Source organism: Saccopteryx leptura, chromosome 4 (genome assembly GCF_036850995.1).
Source record: "Saccopteryx leptura isolate mSacLep1 chromosome 4, mSacLep1_pri_phased_curated, whole genome shotgun sequence".
In the NCBI taxonomy this organism is placed as follows: Eukaryota; Metazoa; Chordata; class Mammalia; order Chiroptera; family Emballonuridae; genus Saccopteryx; species Saccopteryx leptura.
The window spans coordinates 218,327,478-218,345,687 of NC_089506.1; the positions used below are offsets into that span (position 1 = coordinate 218,327,478).

The 18,210-nt window shown below is 54.6% G+C and overlaps 1 protein-coding gene across 12 annotated transcripts in view; it reads right to left on the reverse strand.

Annotated features, from left to right (window-relative positions):
- LOC136403957 (interleukin-4 receptor subunit alpha-like) overlaps positions 1-18,210 on the reverse strand; it is a 44,938-nt gene that overhangs the window by 10,136 nt on the left and 16,592 nt on the right. For 8 of the 12 annotated variants that reach the window (XM_066383361.1, XM_066383366.1, XM_066383364.1 and 5 more), the window contains 5 exons: positions 7,778-7,865; positions 5,700-5,838; positions 4,137-4,291; positions 2,854-3,008; positions 1,843-1,999 (listed from right to left, as the gene is read on the reverse strand). In XM_066383361.1, the coding sequence (XP_066239458.1) occupies positions 1,843-1,999; positions 2,854-3,008; positions 4,137-4,291; positions 5,700-5,838; positions 7,778-7,847 (676 nt within the window). In that variant the 5' untranslated portion in view covers positions 7,848-7,865. Of the gene's footprint in view, positions 1-1,842; positions 2,000-2,853; positions 3,009-4,136; positions 4,292-5,699; positions 5,839-7,777; positions 7,869-18,210 lie in introns of all 12 variants that reach the window. The other 4 variants (XM_066383363.1, XM_066383360.1, XM_066383359.1 and 1 more) reach the window with 1 other exon arrangement.

Consider the following 18,210-nt stretch of genomic DNA (forward strand, 5'->3'; position numbering starts at 1 on the left):
TTTCTTAACTTGGGGTCCATGGATCTCCAACAAGGTAGCAGACAAAGTTCAGAGGTCTGGAAACTTGGATGGGAAAGAAATGACGTCTTTATTTTCACTAACTTCTGACACCTAGCATTTCCTCCCATTAGAATGGAGGGAGCAAACCACAGGAAGACCAGCATCAGTCACTCAGCTCCCAACAGAAACCATAGCTATTCTCACATCACATTTCAGCTGCCAGATCACAAAGTATCATTTACACTCATGTACTTTGAAATTGTACTGTTTACGAGAACTACAGCTAAATCTTGGCTGTTTTCTTTTTAATTTACTGATTTGAGAGTGAGAGAGGAGAGGGAGAGAGAGAAACATCAATTTTTTGTTCCACTTATTTAAGCATTTATTGGTTGATTCTTGTATGTGCCCTGACTGAGGATCAAACCTGTAACCATGGCCTATTGGGACAATGCTCTAACCAACTGAGCTACCGGCAAGGGCTAGATCTTGTTTTTTAATGTGTTAATAAAGAAGTATATACTAGGCTCTGGCCAGTTGGCTCAGTGGTAGAGCGTCGGCCTGGCGTGCAGGGGTCCCGGGCTCGATTCCTGGCCAGGGGACACAGGGGAAGCGCCCATCTGCTTCTCCACCCCTCCCCCTCTCCTTCCTCTCTGTCTCTCTCTTCCCCTCCCGCAGCCGAGGCTCCATTGGAGCAAAGATGGCCCGGGCGCTGGGGATGGCTCCTTGGCCTCTGCCCCAGGCGCTGGAGTGGCTCTGGTCGCGACAGAGCGACGCCCCGGAGGGGCACAGCGTTGCCCCCTGGTGGGTGTGCCGGGTGGATCCCGGTTGGGCGCATGCGGGAGTCTGTCTCTCCCCATTTCTAGCTTCAGAAAAATACAAAAAAAAAAAAAAAAAGAAGTATACACTACTAGACAATAAATATATTTAAAATTATTTTTAGTCCTGCTCGATGGTACAGTGGACAGAGCATCATTCCGGAGTGCCGAGTTTGATCCTGGGGTCGCTGATTTGATCCCGGGGTCACCAGATTGATCCCAGGGTTGCTGGCTCCATCCTGACATCACCAGTTCGAGCCCCGGTCAGGACATGTATCAGAAGCAATCAATGGGTGTAACAAGTTTATGCTTCTCTCTCTCTCCCTTCCCTCGTCTTAAAACAATTTTTGTTTTTAGAATTGCATTTTCAGCCTGACCTGTGGTGGCGCAGTGGATCAAGCCTCAACCTGGAACACTGAGGTTGCCGGTTCAAAACCCTGGTCTTGCTTGGTCAAGGCACGTGTGGGAGTTAACACTTCCTGCTCCTCCCCCCTTCTCTCTCTCTCTCTCTCTCTCTCTCCCTCTCTCTCTCTCTCTTTGTCTATCTTCTCTAAAATGAATAAATAAATAAAAATAATTTAAAAAAAACCTTGCATTTTCAATAAAATTAGTTTCCCTTGTAATTCTATGTACTTTATACATTTAAAAGTATTATTCTGAATGGGATCTGCAGGCTTCACCAGATTTCTGAAGGGGTCCATGATACAGGATGGTTAATCATCTTTGTCCTAGAGAATGACAGAGCCAGCAGGAGGAAAACCACCCACAGACCAGAAAACTACATGTTGGACTGTTACACGAGCAAGAAATCCATGTGGACAGTGTTAAGGCCGGACCATGTGGGCTGTGTCACTGCAGCCTGGCCTACCTACCGGTCAGTACACCGTGTCAGTCTGTCCTCAGTTACCTGCGGTCAGAGGTATCCTGTGATATGGGAACCTAGAGCCCTGCCAGGGGAATGTCTGGCCACAGAGTCAACGTGGGGAGGGGAGATGCTGACTGCCCGGGACTCATGATAGATACTCACAGTTAAACCACTTGACGCTGGGGCTCCACTCACTCCAGTAGCTGTCGTAGCTCGGAACCCAGGCCTTCACCCGTGCGCTGTAGGAAGTCCCAGGCTTTAGGGTGCTGGCCGGGATGTAGAGGATGGGTTCCTTGTAGGTCACATTGTGGACGCTGAACTGGCAGAGGAGAGGAAGACATTACTGCACCGGCCGGGGGGAGGGGCGTGCCAGCTCCCACTCTGCCTGCTGTCCTTAGCTGGCCCCACAGTGAGTAAGAGCCACCAGCCTGGGTATTTGGTTACTCCTCCAGATTGGGTGCTCCGGTGAGAGTGTCTGAGGGGACACATTGTGGCAGGAGGTGACCTCCATCTCTACCTGCAGCTGAAATAGACGGGCCACGCCCTCACCGTCTGTGGCACTGTTACTGACTGGGCAGATAGCTCTGCCTGTGACAAGTGTCCATACACTCACTGGAAAAGGAACCCGCTCTCTCTGCTGTGGCTGGAAAGCAAGTGTCACACGCCACGGGTGTCACATAAAAGCAAGAACAGTGGGAACCCAGCGAGGGCGTTGAATTATGGCTGACCCTGCTTCCCGGGGGGCAGCCTCTGAGCCCGCGGCCTCCTCTGTTACAAGGAAGGACTAGTCAATCTGTCGGCTCAACTGAGACATCTTCCTTGACCTGTCGGTCAGGGGAGATGACACTGAGTGACTGTCTCACTGTGGGACGTGGTCACTGAATTGTGTTCCCGAAATCAGTGTCCCTCCCAGCCCCTGAGAAACAGAAACGTGGCCCAGAGCCTTTCTTTACAGATGAGGAACAGGCCGGGAAACAATGTCTCTTCACTGCACACTGGGCATCTGTAAGGGGTGGACGGACTGGCCCCGCCCAGAGCCAGGGCAGAAGCCAGGACTCTAGGTCCCCGGGGTTGCTGTCCGCCTGGACTGCCCCTCTGTCTCCCACCCCAGGGCCTGGGTCTACACCACCGAGTCCTAAGAGGGGGTGCAGAACCCTTGCAGCGCCCACTCACCTCTGTGGGGTCACCGTCATTTGAAATGTTGACCAGGTAGTGGAGCTCAGAGTACAGGACATTATCAGATGGCAACGGGTTGCTCCAGGTCAGCTGCCACGTGCGGGAGATTTTGGAAAGAACGACGCTGAGGTTTCCGGGGGCGGGGGGTTTCACTGCGGAGAAGCAGTGCCTGGTGAGGGCTGGGCGGACCCTAGGCCTTTGAGGGTTTTAGTCACCAACACCTCCGTACACACTGGTTAGGTGCCACGTAGCCGATTCAGAGTCATAATAGAATGACAATCATAAACTCATCCTAATGTTGCTACACTGCCCCTGGGTGCCAAAGCGGCTACCTACCTTTCTCCAGTGAACCCAAATGTACGAGCCACAGTGACCCAACCTCGGCGTTTTCACTTTCGTCCTTCACACTTTCGGTCAACATCTGTGCGCTATATTATTTACTAAGTATTTTTCTTGATTCTGATCCATGTGTTTAAAAATTTACTCCTTTTAAGTGAACGAGGTCACAAGTATATAATATGCATTAAAATCAGCATATGCGGGTAAGAATTCTTTTCATTCAAGGGTTTGTTCATGGGTCAATTTAAATAACTCCCAACCACCAGCGGGGTGGGCAGGCCCTTCAGGAACTGCTGATTGGGTGGGGGTAAGGGGGGCCCCTGTAAGCTCTGCGAGATTGCAGAGACTGCCAATGCTGCCCAGCAGCTGTGTGTCCTTAGGTGGGTTACTTGCCTTCTCTGTACTACAGATTATTCAATTCAAAATGGGGTTAGTAATGCTCTTCTGGAAACAGGCTCAGAGAGGTCATGTGACTTGCCCAAGGACACACAGCAATAAATGGTGTTTTCAAGTCCTGTCCCTACATCCCAGCAAGCTCCCTGGAAACGCTTGCAGGACTTGGCTAGCAAGATAAGGTCAGCCTTCCACCACCAGACTGTCTGAAGCCGCAGCAGCTGCGCAGTCGGCAGAGAGAGGAGGGACAACACCAGGTTCTGTCTCAGGTTTGCAGCAGGCCTGCCTTCTGTCAGACAGGCCCGCTCCCAATGCCCCAGTCAGGGCACGGAAATTCTGGGGGTACAAATATCTGAGCTCACGGGGGCCTGATGTACTGCTGAGCCCCACCCCATTTCAAAGATGGGAAGACTAAGGGCCCAGATTAGGGCAAGAACTTCACCCAGTTTAAGAAAAAGTAAGAGGCTGCCTGGGTCCTGCTCCCCCAGAGTCCAGCCCCGCCCACTCAGAGCCCCACCCACCCCAGGGCCCCGCCCCGCCCCACTCACCATGGTCGCTGGGCGTGAAGGAGCCGTTCCACAGCAGCTGCGTCCCAGCCCACAGGTCCAGCTGATAGGTGTCCCCAAAGACCATGCCGACATCCATCAGCATATCGCACAGGCACACCGTGCTTTCTCTGTTCTCAGGGACACACGTGAGGTTTCTGTAGACACGGCGCTGCATTAGGCAGGTCTGCATGCATGGGTGTCCCCGTACACGCCGCAAGGAACCACATGCTCTTCCAGTTCCTGCCTCAAGGACCAGGTCAAGGGACATGGAAGCAGAGAGGCCAGGGTGTGTGGTGGGGGCAGTGGACCAGGGCTGCTGTCCCTGTTAGCCACAGGGACTCATACACTTGTGGCCATGGCCGTGGTCCAAGGACTCAGCTTATCCCGAAAAGCCAGGGAAAGGGGAGAACCCGTGGCATAAGGAATCTGTAACGACACACATGTGTGCTCTATAACACCCCTGGGGGCACAGCTTGACCCAGCGCACAGAGGGCTGGGGCACACGCCCTGGGCACCACAGCACGATCCTGATGTGCCTCCCGAAACTGCCAACCCCACGTCTCAGGGGCCAGGCCTGGGGGCAGCAAACGTTTTCTGTAAAGGGCCGGACAGTAAATATTTTGGGCTTTGAGAGCCACACCATCTCTGTCCCAACCACACAACTCTGCTGACCTGGCACAAAAGCAGCCACAGACAATATGTAAGTGAATGCGCCTGGCTGTGACCAACAAAACTGTCCCTAGGCAGGCAGGTGGTGGGCCCGCTGTGGCCCAGGGGCCATAGTTTCCCATCTCCGGGCTAGGCCCACGTATTGCCCACAGAAGCACAGCCCGTCCACCCCAGTGCATCATGGGATGCCACCTCTGTGGTGTGCCTACGTCCTGGTGTGTCTGTCCTGTACCTCAGTGTGCCTGACCCTGCGTGCCCTGTGTACCTGACCATGTCCCGGGCACACCTGTAACGGTACCCCGTGTACACGGATTAGCCACATTCCATGGTAAACTCCACCACTAACACTGCACCCCAGACAGTGGTCTAGTGCAGCGGGTCTCCAAGTGTGGACTGGGCACCCCCCAGCTCAACCTGTTTTCATTATCACACTAAGATGCTATCTTCCACTTTACCCTCTTTCTCTCACAAGCGTACAGTGGAGTTTTCTAGAAGCTACATGGCATGTTAGGATACCTTTGCTCTGATGGCTTGTGTGTTGAGATTTAAATTTTCTGTTTTAATTCCTAATAGGGTAGATATCAATAGCTATAAGCTACCTAGACAAAAGCATCTGGGGTCCTCACTAATTTTCAAACATGCAAGAGTCCTGAGACTGAATGTTTGAGAACCGCTGGTGTGGTCCAGTATTCCACCCACATCCACACGCCACACGCCTCGGTGACAGTGCTCAGAGGACCACAGCGCACTCCCTGCATCTCACGCACACCACACCCTAGGGCGCCCCGCTCCTACCCCCTGCCCAGAAGCCGCAGCAAACCACATTTAGCACCGGGCACTCTAGGACACCCCCGGACCAGCGAGCACCCCCCCGCCCCCGCCACACGGGCTTACTCAGAGAATATAAACTCCAGCTGGTAGGTCAGGCGGAGCTCGGCGCTGCAGTTGGTGGGGCCGTCCAGCCTCCACTCACAGGTGGAGGTGCTGATGTAGTCGGAGAAGCAGGTGGGCTGATGCAGGACCTTCACACTCCCTGGGGGACAAGGGAGCACCCTGAGCAGCCGGAGCCCAACAGCGAGGGACAGGCGCTGCCCGGACAAGTCGGAAACCAGCCCGAACACGCCTGAGGGCCCCTCCCAAAACAAGGACACCACAGTCACGGGCACATCATGTGCCCGTCTTCACAGAACTGGGCCGGAACTGGGCTTCTGGGGCCTGCCAGCTGGCACTGAGGTGACTCCTGAAGCTGAAGAAATGCCGGGGTGCAGGGTCCATTACCGGGGATCCCCCAAGTGCACCTTTATGTTATGCACCTCAGTGACCGGCCCTTGGTCAAGGTAAAGCAACATTCATGCCAGTCTAAGGACGACTACTGCCCAGGGGCCGTCTGTCCTGCAGCGGGGTGTGGGGGGAGGGGTGGCTGTTCTCCATGCGCTTGCTCCCTGCCCCCCTCGATTCTCACCCCTCTCTGAGCTCAGGAGGCTGGCCCCCAAGGTCTTGTCACCCAGGTGCCCTTGTCCTCTGGCTTCTTGTAGGGTTGGGCCAATCTCAAAGGCGGGGTGAGGGGCTGGGCACTTCTTCCAGCCGGGCAGTGGCAGAGCTGCTCTTGAAACCGGCAGGATGTCTAGAGGGTCTGCCAATTTGTCTGAGAGCCACCGCCCGGCACTGACTGCCCAGCTCTGAGCGCCCATCTCTCACCACCCAGCTCTGACCCCCCAGCACTGACCACCCAGCAGCTCTGAGCGCCCAGCTCTGACTGGTAGGGGGCGCCGTGCTGCAGTGGTCCGCACCGGCCCAATCACTGTTGCCATCAGTCTGCACTTGTCCTCTGGGTAAAGGACTCACCATGCTGAGCAGACTCATAGAGATTTAATAAATACCTCAGACTCTCCTTGTCTGATTCCCTGCCCCCATCTCCAAAATGACAACTGTGTCCCTCCTGGCCGCTCAGGTCAGAAACCTCAGAGTGATCCCTGACACTTCTCTCCCCCCCCAATTCCAGTCTGTCTTCAAATCTCCCTCCCAATAGACCCAAAGCCAGCTCCCTCTTGTCACCCCGGCTGGGCCAAGCTGCCCAGCTGCTGCGGAGCCTCTTTCCCGGCCTCCCGGCCACCACCTTGTACTTACAGACCAAGGGGTCCCTTTTAATGTGACAGGTCAGGTTGCTCCTCTGCTTCAACCCTCCTAAGGTCCTTTCTAACTCGGTCACCCTGTCTGCCGGCATCTCAGCCCCCTGTGGTCCCTACAACAACCCAGGCAGGCTCCGGGCTCCCGGGTCCTCTGAGATCCTCCTACCCAGACACTCATTGCACGGCGCCCCCTTCCTTCAAGTCTCTGCCTGACTGCCTGTCACTCCGTGAGGACTTCCCTGAGCACGTATTTTAAATCCTCCACTCAACCCAGTCCTCCCCACTATTCTACACTGACTGTTCTATCACCTAACAGTCCTTAGAATTTACTTATAGGCCCTGGCTGGTTGGCTCAGTGGTAGAGCATTGGCCCAGCCTGTGGAAGTCCCGGGTTCAATTCCTGGTCAGGGCACACAGGAGAAGCGCCCATCTGCCCATCTGCTTCTCCACCCCTCCCTCTCTTATCTCTCTCTCTCTCTCTCCCCCTCCTCCTGCAGCCATGGCTCAGTTGAAGTGAATTGGCCCCAGGTGCTGAGGAGGGCCCCATGGCCTCTGCCTCAGGTGCTAAGAAGAGCTCGGTTGCTGAGCAACGGAGCAACGCCCCAGATGGGCAGAGCATTGCCCCCTAGTGGGCTCACTGGATGGATCCTGATCGGGGTGCATTCAGGAGTCTGTCTCTGCCTCCCCTCCTCTCATTAAGTAATAAAAAAAATTTACTAATAATTAGGACCATCTGTCATAGGCTGTCTCTTCCCACTACAATGTAATCTCTTCAAGGCCAGGAATACATGTTTGAATGAATGAATGAATGAATGAACGAATGAAGGAGAGATGGTGACTTACCAGAGCCTGCCGCCCATACCAGGATCAGGCAGCTCACCGGGAGCGTGAGCCCAGAGCCAAGCCGCCCCATTGGGAGATCCGAAGGCACCTGCTGAGAGAGAGTGAGCCAGGTTAGTGCCAACTCAGGGTCCCCCTCATCCCTGTCACCCTAGTACAACCTTCAGAACTCACTCCAGACACAACCGTCCCCCAGCCCTGGCCACCATTTGTGTCTCTGCCAACAATGAGCCTTTCACATTCACCGGAGATCTGTTGATAACCACAAAACACAGCCCCGATGGACAAAGCCCAGAGTGAGAGCCACAGAACACCAGTCCCCAGATATGCTTCCTGGAAAGAATCCCATGGCCTGCTAAGTTGGAGGGAGCATCCCTCAGACTTTTGTTAGTTCATAATGCACATTTGCATGTAAAGGTTCTGATATGTCCTGCAATAAGAAATTTATTTTTCTTCACTTAACCCCACACTTACCAAATAACCAACCTTCATCTGTGTGTGTGTATGTCAAAACCCCTGAAGGATTTACCATTCCTTGAAATCGTTTGGAGATGCTAACCCAACGGTCCAGAGCCGGTGAAGTCAAGGGTGGTAAACTCAGGCAATGAAAAGCTAGGTGGCCCCTGACAATGCTGATGAGCGTGTCACACTGACTACAGTGATAGTCTCAATTCTTCATGCCTGTGTCCATGTAGCCTTCTGGTGCCCCCACGCCCACCGCACTGGGCAGGGCGTCTTCCCACCCTTGCACTCTGGACACACCACGGACTAGCATTGCCCAGCAGGACATCAGCCAAAGTGGGGCATGCGGAGGTCTGCTTTGGCACGACCACTGCCTGAGGACACGCCGGGCTAGCCTGTTGGAGGATGGTGACGGGCGAGTCCCCTCAGTCCCCTTCTGCACCAGGCAACAGGAGGCTGCCCGTCCTGTGAGTGAGCTCACACGGCAGCAGGGCTGCCCGCTGGCCTCAGATGCATGAGCGGGCCCACGAGATCAGCCACGCCCAGACGGCTGGCCCTGCACACTGGAGCTGAGTGAGTGTCCCTTACAGGGCCCCGCGGCTGTGTGCTCGCCTGTTACGCAGCGCTGTTACTGTTCCCTGTCAGGCCCGCACACTGGAGCTGAGTGAGTGTCCCTTACAGGGCCCCGCACACTGGAGCTGAGTGAGTGTCCCTTACAGGGCCCCGCACACTGGAGCTGAGTGAGTGTCCCTTACAGGGCCCCGCACACTGGAGCTGAGTGAGTGTCCCTTACAGGGCCCCGCGGCTGTGTGCTCGCCTGTTACTCAGCGCTGTTACTGCTCCCCGTCCCTGCCCCCAGCTGACCCCAACCCCCAATCCCAGCGATGACCCTTGCTGCTTTGCAGTTTCTATCAGTAGAATTGCGAACCGCCCTTATTGAAAGAACAACATCCCACAAGACAGGATTGGGGAATAAGATTAGAAGGTACAGACACCCAAAGAGGAAACACAATTCAAACCCTCAAATCACAAGGCCCCACAATAACCCCACTCACACATTGATATCTGTTCTTTCAGAGGTTGCTATGAATTTAGGGAGATAGATATGAATTTTACTCACCAAATTAGCGGCACCGTCTACATGCAAAAACTTACACTTTAGCCTGACCAGGCGGTGGCACAGTGGATAGAGCATCGGACTGGGATGCAGAGGACCCAGGTTCAAGACCCTGAGGTCACCAGCTTGAGCACAGGCTCATCTGGTTTAAGCAAAGCTCACCAGCTTGGACCCAAGGTCGCTGGCTTGAGCAAGGTGTTACTCGGTCTGCTGAAGGCCCGCGGTCAAGGCACATGTGAGAAAGCAATCAATGAACAACTAAGGTGTCGCAACGAAAAACTGATGATTGATGCTTCTTATCTCTCCGTTCCTGTCTGTCTGTCCCTGTCTATCCCTCTCTCTGACTCTCTGTCTCTGTAAAAAAAAAAACTTACACTTTAAACTCACTGTATCCTTAACATCGTTCCACGCCACAGAACGCAGACCCAAAGCTTCGGGCCACGGTGGACCGCCGAGTGTGCAGCTCTGGGTTTTAGCCCTTCTCCTTATGTTAGGGAAACAGGACATTCTCCTACAGGACCACGCAACCCTCAAAGTCAGGAAATAAACTCTGATGCACGACGGCCACCTACTCCACTGACCCTGTTTCCACTGTGCTACTTGCCTCAATAGAGCCTCTACCAGTCCAGGCTGGGGCAGCGTCTCCGATTACCCTGCGGTCCCCACTCCCTGGTCTCGGCTTCTAAATACCATTCTGCTTTAGGAGAAGCCAGCGCCCCCTAGAGGAACGGCTGACTCCAGGAGCAGGGCAAGTACAACAGGCCTGGACTCCTTCCTGGGCCAGAAAGCAAAGACCGGTCCAAGAACGCGGGGGACGCGACAGAAAGACACAGGAGTCAGCTCGAATCGCGGCCCACCGGCCCAAATGTGCACAACTGAAGCATCACAATAAATATCATATAAACCAGCTGTCACCCTGGGGGCTAGAACAGGGGTGCAGGGGTCTGCAGTGACAGAGCGTGAGTAGGGGGGACAGCTCTTCCACCACGGCGGCCTCTACCTCCCCACGGACCTCATGTTGAGTGTTTACTAATTAATGAGTCTAAACACTTAACATTATAATGGTATATGCTGTATATACACAGCTGTACATAACTTCATACGCAGAAGCCTGGCAGACACCACCTTAACCGAGGGGTCAAAGCTAACATCGCCCAGGAACGGGACAGATCAAGGCCACACGCTTTCTCAGACTACGCCCCCAGAGGACAGGACACTACGGGACAGATCAAGGCCACACGCTTTCTCAGACTACGCCCCCAGAGGACAGGACATTGCGTCTCTGGCGTTCCCGCCCCAGACTCACAGGTCCAGCGGAAGCACCAGACAGACCTAAACTGAGGGCAGTCTCTGAGGACACTGGCCGGCACCCTGCAACACGCCATGGGGGCGAAAGGCACGGAGCGTGTGGGGGACCAGCCTTGCATGTGTCTGCCGTCCCGAGGCCAGCGGTTCCCTTGTGCCCGGCCGAGTTCTGGTGCCCACGTCAGCGGCTGGCACACAGCACGTGCTCAGCTGATGTCTGTCGAATTAAGCCATTCTGGACGTGACGTGAGACCCCTAACGGGCTCACTATGGAGCTGAAAAGAGCCCCTTCTTGCCTGCCTTGCAAAGTCACAGGGACGATCAAGGAAGGAGGGCGGTGGCAGTGCGGTGGTGGGTCTGTCACGCTGGTTTCCTCTGCAAAGTCCCGGTAACTTTCCCTCTCACAAGTTCACAGGTGCCCACAGCATCCTGTGGCGGAGATGCCAAAGGTTTCACATTAGGCCTGGTTTTTAATAAAGAGGAACAGAGAGGCCAAGATGCCTGTCTAAGGACACACAGCAGGGCTATCATGATAAGGGTGGCTTAATGCATCCCACCGACGGCAGTCAGGGGTGCTACTTGTGATCTGATCCGGAGGACACTTCCAGGTGAGTGCGTGCACACACAAACACACACGCACACACCAGCTGGCTTCACAGGAAACCATGGCACAGATGCAACCAGAACGTAACAGGGAACGAAGGACAAAGTAAAGGAATTAAAAGCAATAATTACAAGTGACCCCAGCCAAGCATGTGGCAAAAGGAAACAATTTCAAGTTCACCCGGGACCTGTTGGAGTTGGGAGGGGTCTCAGGGGTCGCCTGCCTAGTTCAACTGCTGCTGATCTGGACAAGGGTGCCCTGCACGTACCCATCTCCGACATGGTGCAACCCAGTGTCTGCTTGCACTCCTCCACAGACGGGACGCTCATCCCCGGTCCTGGTTGACCAGAGACTGACTGTCGCAAACAGCTTCCTTATGTCGAGCCGAGGATTTATGTAGATAAAACCCTGCTTTCCAAGTACTCACATTGTGCTTGACACTTTCCTAAGTGCAGTAGGAGCACTACCTTATCGAATCTGCCAAGAACCCGGCAAGATGAGTTGTTACTCCCACTTCCCACGCAAGGGAACTGGTGCCAGAGAGGCCAAATAACTTGCCCATCACATCCCACAGCCAATGAGAGGGCAGAGCTAGAGCCAGAACCCAGTCTCCCGGCTTCTGAGCCCAAGGTACACCCCAATGCCTCAATGCTTTCAACCTCTTCTCCCAGAACCACAGGCTGAACCCACGAGATAAATGACAGGAGCCAGGAAAAGTGGGCCATCCTGCTTGTCAACTTCAAACATTCGCTGCCCAAGCACAGGACCAGAAAGCCTGACTGGGCAGCAGAAAAAGCTGAGTATCTGTATTGTCTACAAATCCCCATGAGCCAGAGGTCAAGCACCAACTAAACAAACATACAAAATGCAAGCTAAAGCCATATTAACAGAGATATGAGATCCAGAACGAGAGAGGTGACAGCGCCCAACCACACCTGTGCATCCCTTTGGAAGAATTCCTGCTGACTTGAAGCTTGTTGAGAGGATGATGCCTGACGCAGAGAGGGTCCCAAATCCCAGGGGCCTAGAGGGTCTGTGCCTCAGAGACCCCGCCCTCCTACAGAGAGGGTCTCAAATCCCAGGGGCCTAGAGGGTCTGTGCCTCAGAGGCCCCACCCTCCTACAGAGAGGGTCCCAAATCCCAGGGGCCTAGAGGGTCTGTGCCTCAGAGACCCCACCCTCCTACAGAGAGGGTCTCAAATCCCAGGGGCCTAGAGGGTCTGTGCCTCAGAGGCCCCGCCCTCCTACAGAGAGGGTCCCAAATCCCAGGGGCCTGGAGGGTCTGTGCCTCAGAGGCCCCGCCCTCCTACAGAGAGGGTCCCAAATCCCAGGGGCCTAGAGGGTCTGTGCCTCAGAGGCCTGCCCTCCTACAGAGAGGGTCCCAAATCCCAGGGGCCTAGAGGCTCTGTGCCTCAGAGGCCCCGCCCTCCTACACCCTGCAGCCTCCACTCACCTAACATGCGATATTTACCACCTGCCGATCCCCCTCTGCACATTTTAGTCACGTTCATTCATCCAATACTCCAAACAGCCCCGTGAAGCAGGAACTGTTGTTTCCGCCATTTTCAGATGAGGAAACGGAGGCACTGAAGGGTTTAGGGCTGGCCTGTGGTGGCACCGCTGTGACAGTCCTGGGGTCTGAGCAGGGCGGCCAGGCTCCAGTGCCTCAGCCCTTCACCTCTGTCTGTCTGTCTGCAGCCAGAGTCCTTCACAGGCCCGTCTGAGCAGCTGGTGCAAACTCCAAACCCTCTCTCTAGACAAGTGCAAACACGTAAGTCTGCATTCCACTGGAGGGGCTCACAGCCCCCCGGAGCCCAGTGAGGACTCCAGGTCAAAGGCCCCTCCTCTAGGCAGGGAGCAGACGTTGAGGGTCCTTGGGCAGGGCTGCAGCAGGCTTTTCTGAGCCCAGTCCGAGGCTGGGCGAACAGTGGGATGGGGACCAGGGGCAGTCCGCAGTGGCCGCAGACACGAGTCCCCCGTCTTCTCCACACTGCAGGCAGAGGCATTTGCAAATAAAAAACCAGGCCAGGAACTGCCCGTGCACATCCTCCTCTGGCTCCTGAAGGGCGTCTCCACCCAGCGACCACAGATTCCCGGGGGTCACGGCCCATCTGAGAGGAGCACCCTGACACAGGACACAACCTAAGCCCGGGCGTGAAAACGGCCAAACCAAAAGGGTGCCCTGTGCGATTCCATTTATGGAACATTCTAAATCAGTGGTCCCCAACCCCCGGGCTGTGGACCGGTACCGGTCCGTGGGCCATTTGGTACCGGTCCACAGAGAAAGAATAAATAACTTACATTATTTCTATTTTATTTATATTTAAGTGTGAACAATGTTTTATTTTTAAAAAATGACCAGATTTCCTCTGTTACATCTGTCTAAGACTCACTCTTGATGCTTGTCTTGGTCACATGATACATTTATCCGCCCCACCCTAAAGGCAGGTCCTTGAAAATATTTTCTGACATTAAAACGGTCCGTGGCCCAAAAAAGGTTGGGGACCACTGTTCTAAATGACAGCACGTGGAAATGGGGCACAGGTTAGTGGGGCTGGGGGTAAAGCAGGGGCACAGACAGGAAGGGAGGTCGGTGTGGCTATAAAAGACAACACAGGGCCCTGGCCGGTGGCTCAGTGGACAGAGCATCAGCCAGGCACATGGACATCCCAGGTGTGATACCTGGTCAGGGCACACAGGAGAAGCAACCATCTGCTTCTCTTCCATCCCTCTCCCCCTTCTCTCCCTATTCCCCTCCCACAGCCAATGGTTCAGCTGGTTTGAGTGTGGCCCCAGGAGCTGAGTGAGGATAGCTCGGTTGGTCTAAGCATCTTGTCCCCAGGCACTAAAAATAGCTTGGTACTCGAGCATTGGCCCCAGGTGGGGTTGCTGGGTGGATCCCAGGTGGGGTGAAAACCGGTCAGGGCTCATGTGGGAGTCTGCCTCACCATCTCCCCTCCTTTCACCTAAAAAAATAAAATAAAATAAAGTTAAAAAACAACATGGGATGGATCCCTGTGATGACAGAACCGGTCTCTCTGGACCATGGAGGTGGAGACACCAAGCCGTGCACGTGATAACACGGCACAGAGCTGAAGACCTGCGCGCACACGAACGAGCACAGCAGGGAATGGGCGATCTGAACAAGACCAGGGGATTGTATGGAAGTCCACATCCTGCTGTGGTCATCCGCCCTAGCCTGTCAGGTGTCCCCCTGGGGGCAAACTGAGAGTGCAGGGACTCTCTCTATTATGTCTTACCACCGCCTGTGACTCCACAATTACCTTAAAATGAAAAGTTTAAGAAAAGAAAAACACCTCAGGTCCCCTGCCACCCACCCGCTGTCCCTCCTATCCCCTCTCCCTCCCCCACAAGTCTTCAGTCCCAGGGGCCTCCGAGCCCTCGGACCCACTCCCGGCCCCTTTGTCCTGGGCAGCCTTTACACCCAGAAACCCCATCATCTAACCAGGGCTCCCCTCTTGCTTCTTATCATAGCTCCCTGTTTATTTCTGTCATATGCTTATCACTGTCTCTAATCAAATCACTGAGGCTGCACGTGTGAATGTGTATTTCAGGATGTAGATGGCAAAGACAGAAAGATCTGACTGCAAAGACTTTTCAGTTTCCTTAGGTCAAAACATGCCATAAGCCTGACCAGGTGGTGGTGCAGTGGATAGAGCGTTGGACTGGGATGCAGAGGACCCAGGTTTGAGACCCTGAGGTCGCCAGCTTGAGCGCGGGCTCATCTGGTTTGAGCAAAGTTCACCAGCTTGGACCCAAGGTTGCTGGCTCGAGCAAGGGGTTACTCCATCTGCTGAAGGCCCGTGGTCAAGGCACATATGAGAAAGCAATCAATGAACAACTAAGGTGTCGCAACGAAAAACTAATGATTGATGCTTCTCATCTCTCTCTGTTCCCGTCTTTTTCTCCCTCTCTCTGACTCTCTGTCTCTGAAAAAAAAAAAAGCCATAAAAAAAAAAAAAAAAAAGAAATAAAAAAACTAGATGATGGAGGATTAATGGCCTTCATATATTAAAAGGTCTTAAAAAATCAATAAGACAAACATGTCTTTAAGAAAAATAGGCACCCTGGCTGGTTGGCTCAGTGGTAGAGCGTCAGCCCAGCATGTGGATGTCCCAGGTTTGATTCCTGGTCAGGGCACACAGGAGAGGTGCCCATCTGCTTCTCCACCCCCTCTCCCTCTCCCTTCTCTCTCCCTCTCTCTCTTTCTTTCTCTCTCCCATCCTGCAGCCATGGCTCGATTGGAGTGAGTTGGCCTTGGGTGCTGAGGATGGCTCCTCAGGAGTAAGAAGAGCTCTGTTGCTGAGCAACGGAACAAGGGCCCCAGACGGGCAGAGCCTTGTCCCCTAGTGGGCTTGTTGGGTGGATCCCAGTTGGGGCATATGTGGGAGCCTGTATCTCTGCCTCCTCTCCACTCACTGAATTAAAAAAAAAAAAAAAAAAGGCTAAGGGCATAAATGGTTCACCAGAGTATTCTGTGCTGCCACCAAAGGAAATAGCACCTCTCATTCTGCTACTAGTTCCTGGGGGTGGGAGTGTGAAAGATAACTTGTAACATTTAAATTATTTCTCTGTCTCCATGTGTACCTGAGAATGCAAGCCCCAGCAGGGCAGAGCTGTGTCTGCTGTCGTCACTGCTTTGTCCCCAGAGCCTGAACAGTGCCCGATACACACAAAGCAGGTGCTCAGAAGACAGCCATTGAATGGTCAGCTCAAATCCACAGTAACAAGTTCAGTCACCTATTTTTAAACATGGGCACATACCAGGCTTTGCCCATCATCACAGCTATGCAAATACAGTGCTTATGGTGCCTGGCATCGTTCTCAGTGCTTACAATGTATCAATCAGTTCAGTTCTCACAACTGCTTTGTGAGGGAGGCACCATTAAAACCCCCATTTTAGGCCCTGGCCGGTTGGCTCAGTGGTAGAACGTCAGCCTGGCAATGCAGAGTCCTGGGTTCGATTCCCAGCCAGGGCACACAGGAGAAGCACCCATCTGCTTCTCCACCCTTCCCCCTCTCCTTCCTCTCTGTCTCTCTCTTCTCCCACAGCCAGGGCTCCATTGGAGCAAAGTTGGCCCGGGCGCTGAGGATGGCTCCATGGCCTCTGCCTCAGGCGCTAGAATGGCTCTGGTTGCAACAGAGCGACGCCCCAGATGGGCAGAGCATCGCCCCCTGGTGGGCGTGCCGGGTGGATCCCGGTCGGGCTCATGCGGGAGTCTGTCTGACTGCCTCCCCATTTCCAGCTTCAGAAAAATACAAACAAACAAACAAACAAAAATCCCATTTTACAGATGAGGAGACCGAGGCTCAGAGAGGTGAGAGCACTTGCCTGTGGTCACAGCCTGAGCCAGGAAGAGAGCAGGAGCGCCTGGAATGGGAACGCACTCCTGTGGCAGGGAAGCACATTGAACCCGCTCTTTGTATTTGGGGGGAGGTGAGTGGCGAACCCTGAAATGTCAGAAGCCAGCAGCAATCGGAAGCGACTGAGGAGGCTCTTCCTGAGCTCAGACAGTGCAGGCCTCTTGCTCTTTTCACTCCTGGCCACAGACCAGCTTCAGGGGGCTGGCTCGGCAGACAGGATGCAGCCGGTCCTGTGATAAGAGGCATGTGGAGAGGAAGCAGCGACACAGCCGGCTGCGGTGGCCTCCCTGGGGAGCCACTGATCCCTAAAACGCCACAATCGTAGGCCAGCCTGGAGCGTGCTCTGTCTTCCGGACAGCTGGGCCGGTGTGGCGGGGGGGGGGGGGGCACGACGACACAGGGTCACGCTGCTTCCTGAGGCAGCAGCCTTCCCGGAATGGAACGCTGCCTGGCTGGGGTTCCCAGAACCAGCAGCCACATCCGCAGACCCGCCTGGGACGGTGGGGCAGGCCAGGCCCGTGCCTGGAAATGGCCTGGGATCAGCCTGCCTGCCCCAGCGCCAGCCCCTCGAGCATAGGAAGGGGTGGTGGCAGGCTGGTTCTACTGCCGCCAGGAACAAGAATCAGTAGCCTCAGCCAGCAGTGCCCAGCAGGCTCCCGTGTCCCTACTGTGTGCTCCAGGGCCTCACCCACTCGCTCATGCCCTTGTGCGTTCTTGTTGCGGCTGTTTACTGAGCCCCTACTGGGTGCCAGGAACTACAGACGTGAAAAGCATCTCCATTCATTCATTCATTCATTCCTTTCTTCCTTCTTTCCTTTGACAAATATTTGAGTGAGAAGAGAAGTTACTGGAGGTTTGAGCAGAGACTTGACATCATGAGACTTTTTCGAACCATCCCTCTGACTGTGTGGTGTGAAAGGCCTATGGGGTCACGGGCAGAAGCAGGGACCAGTGAGGAGGTGCTGGGCCCACACAGGGCTGTGGGGACGCGCTGGTGAGAGTGGGTGGGCTCTAGATCGGTCTGAAGGCGGAGCCAAAAGCACTTGCTGCCAGGATGGAATTGGGGGCTAGGCGAGAGGAATGGAAAATTAAAGAGCCCCGAACCCCTGAGCCAACCGGCCAGGGCCTAAAATGGGGGTTTTAATGGTGCCTCCCTCACAAAGCAGTTGTGAGAACTGAACTGATTGATACATTGTAAGCACTGAGAACGATGCCAGGCACCATAAGCACTGTATTTGCATAGCTGTGATGATGGGCAAAGCCCTGAACGGGTAGAGTGGCCATGTCCGCGGATGGCGTGGGCCATGGGAGGGTGAGTGTGAGAGACAGGCCCGCTGAGGGCGGTGGGAGCACCACCATCAGGAAACATAAGTGGCAGCTGTGGATGAGGATGCACGCTGGCCCCTGAGGGTCAGGTGTCCCAGGGGCGGATGAACAAGAATTACCTTGGGGTGGGGTGGGGGGTGTGAAGGGGAGGATTAATGGGTGCCTCCCTGAGGGCGGGGACGTGTCTGTCCAGGTGACCTGACACGGAGCCCAGTGCCTGGCACTCGGGAGGCACTCA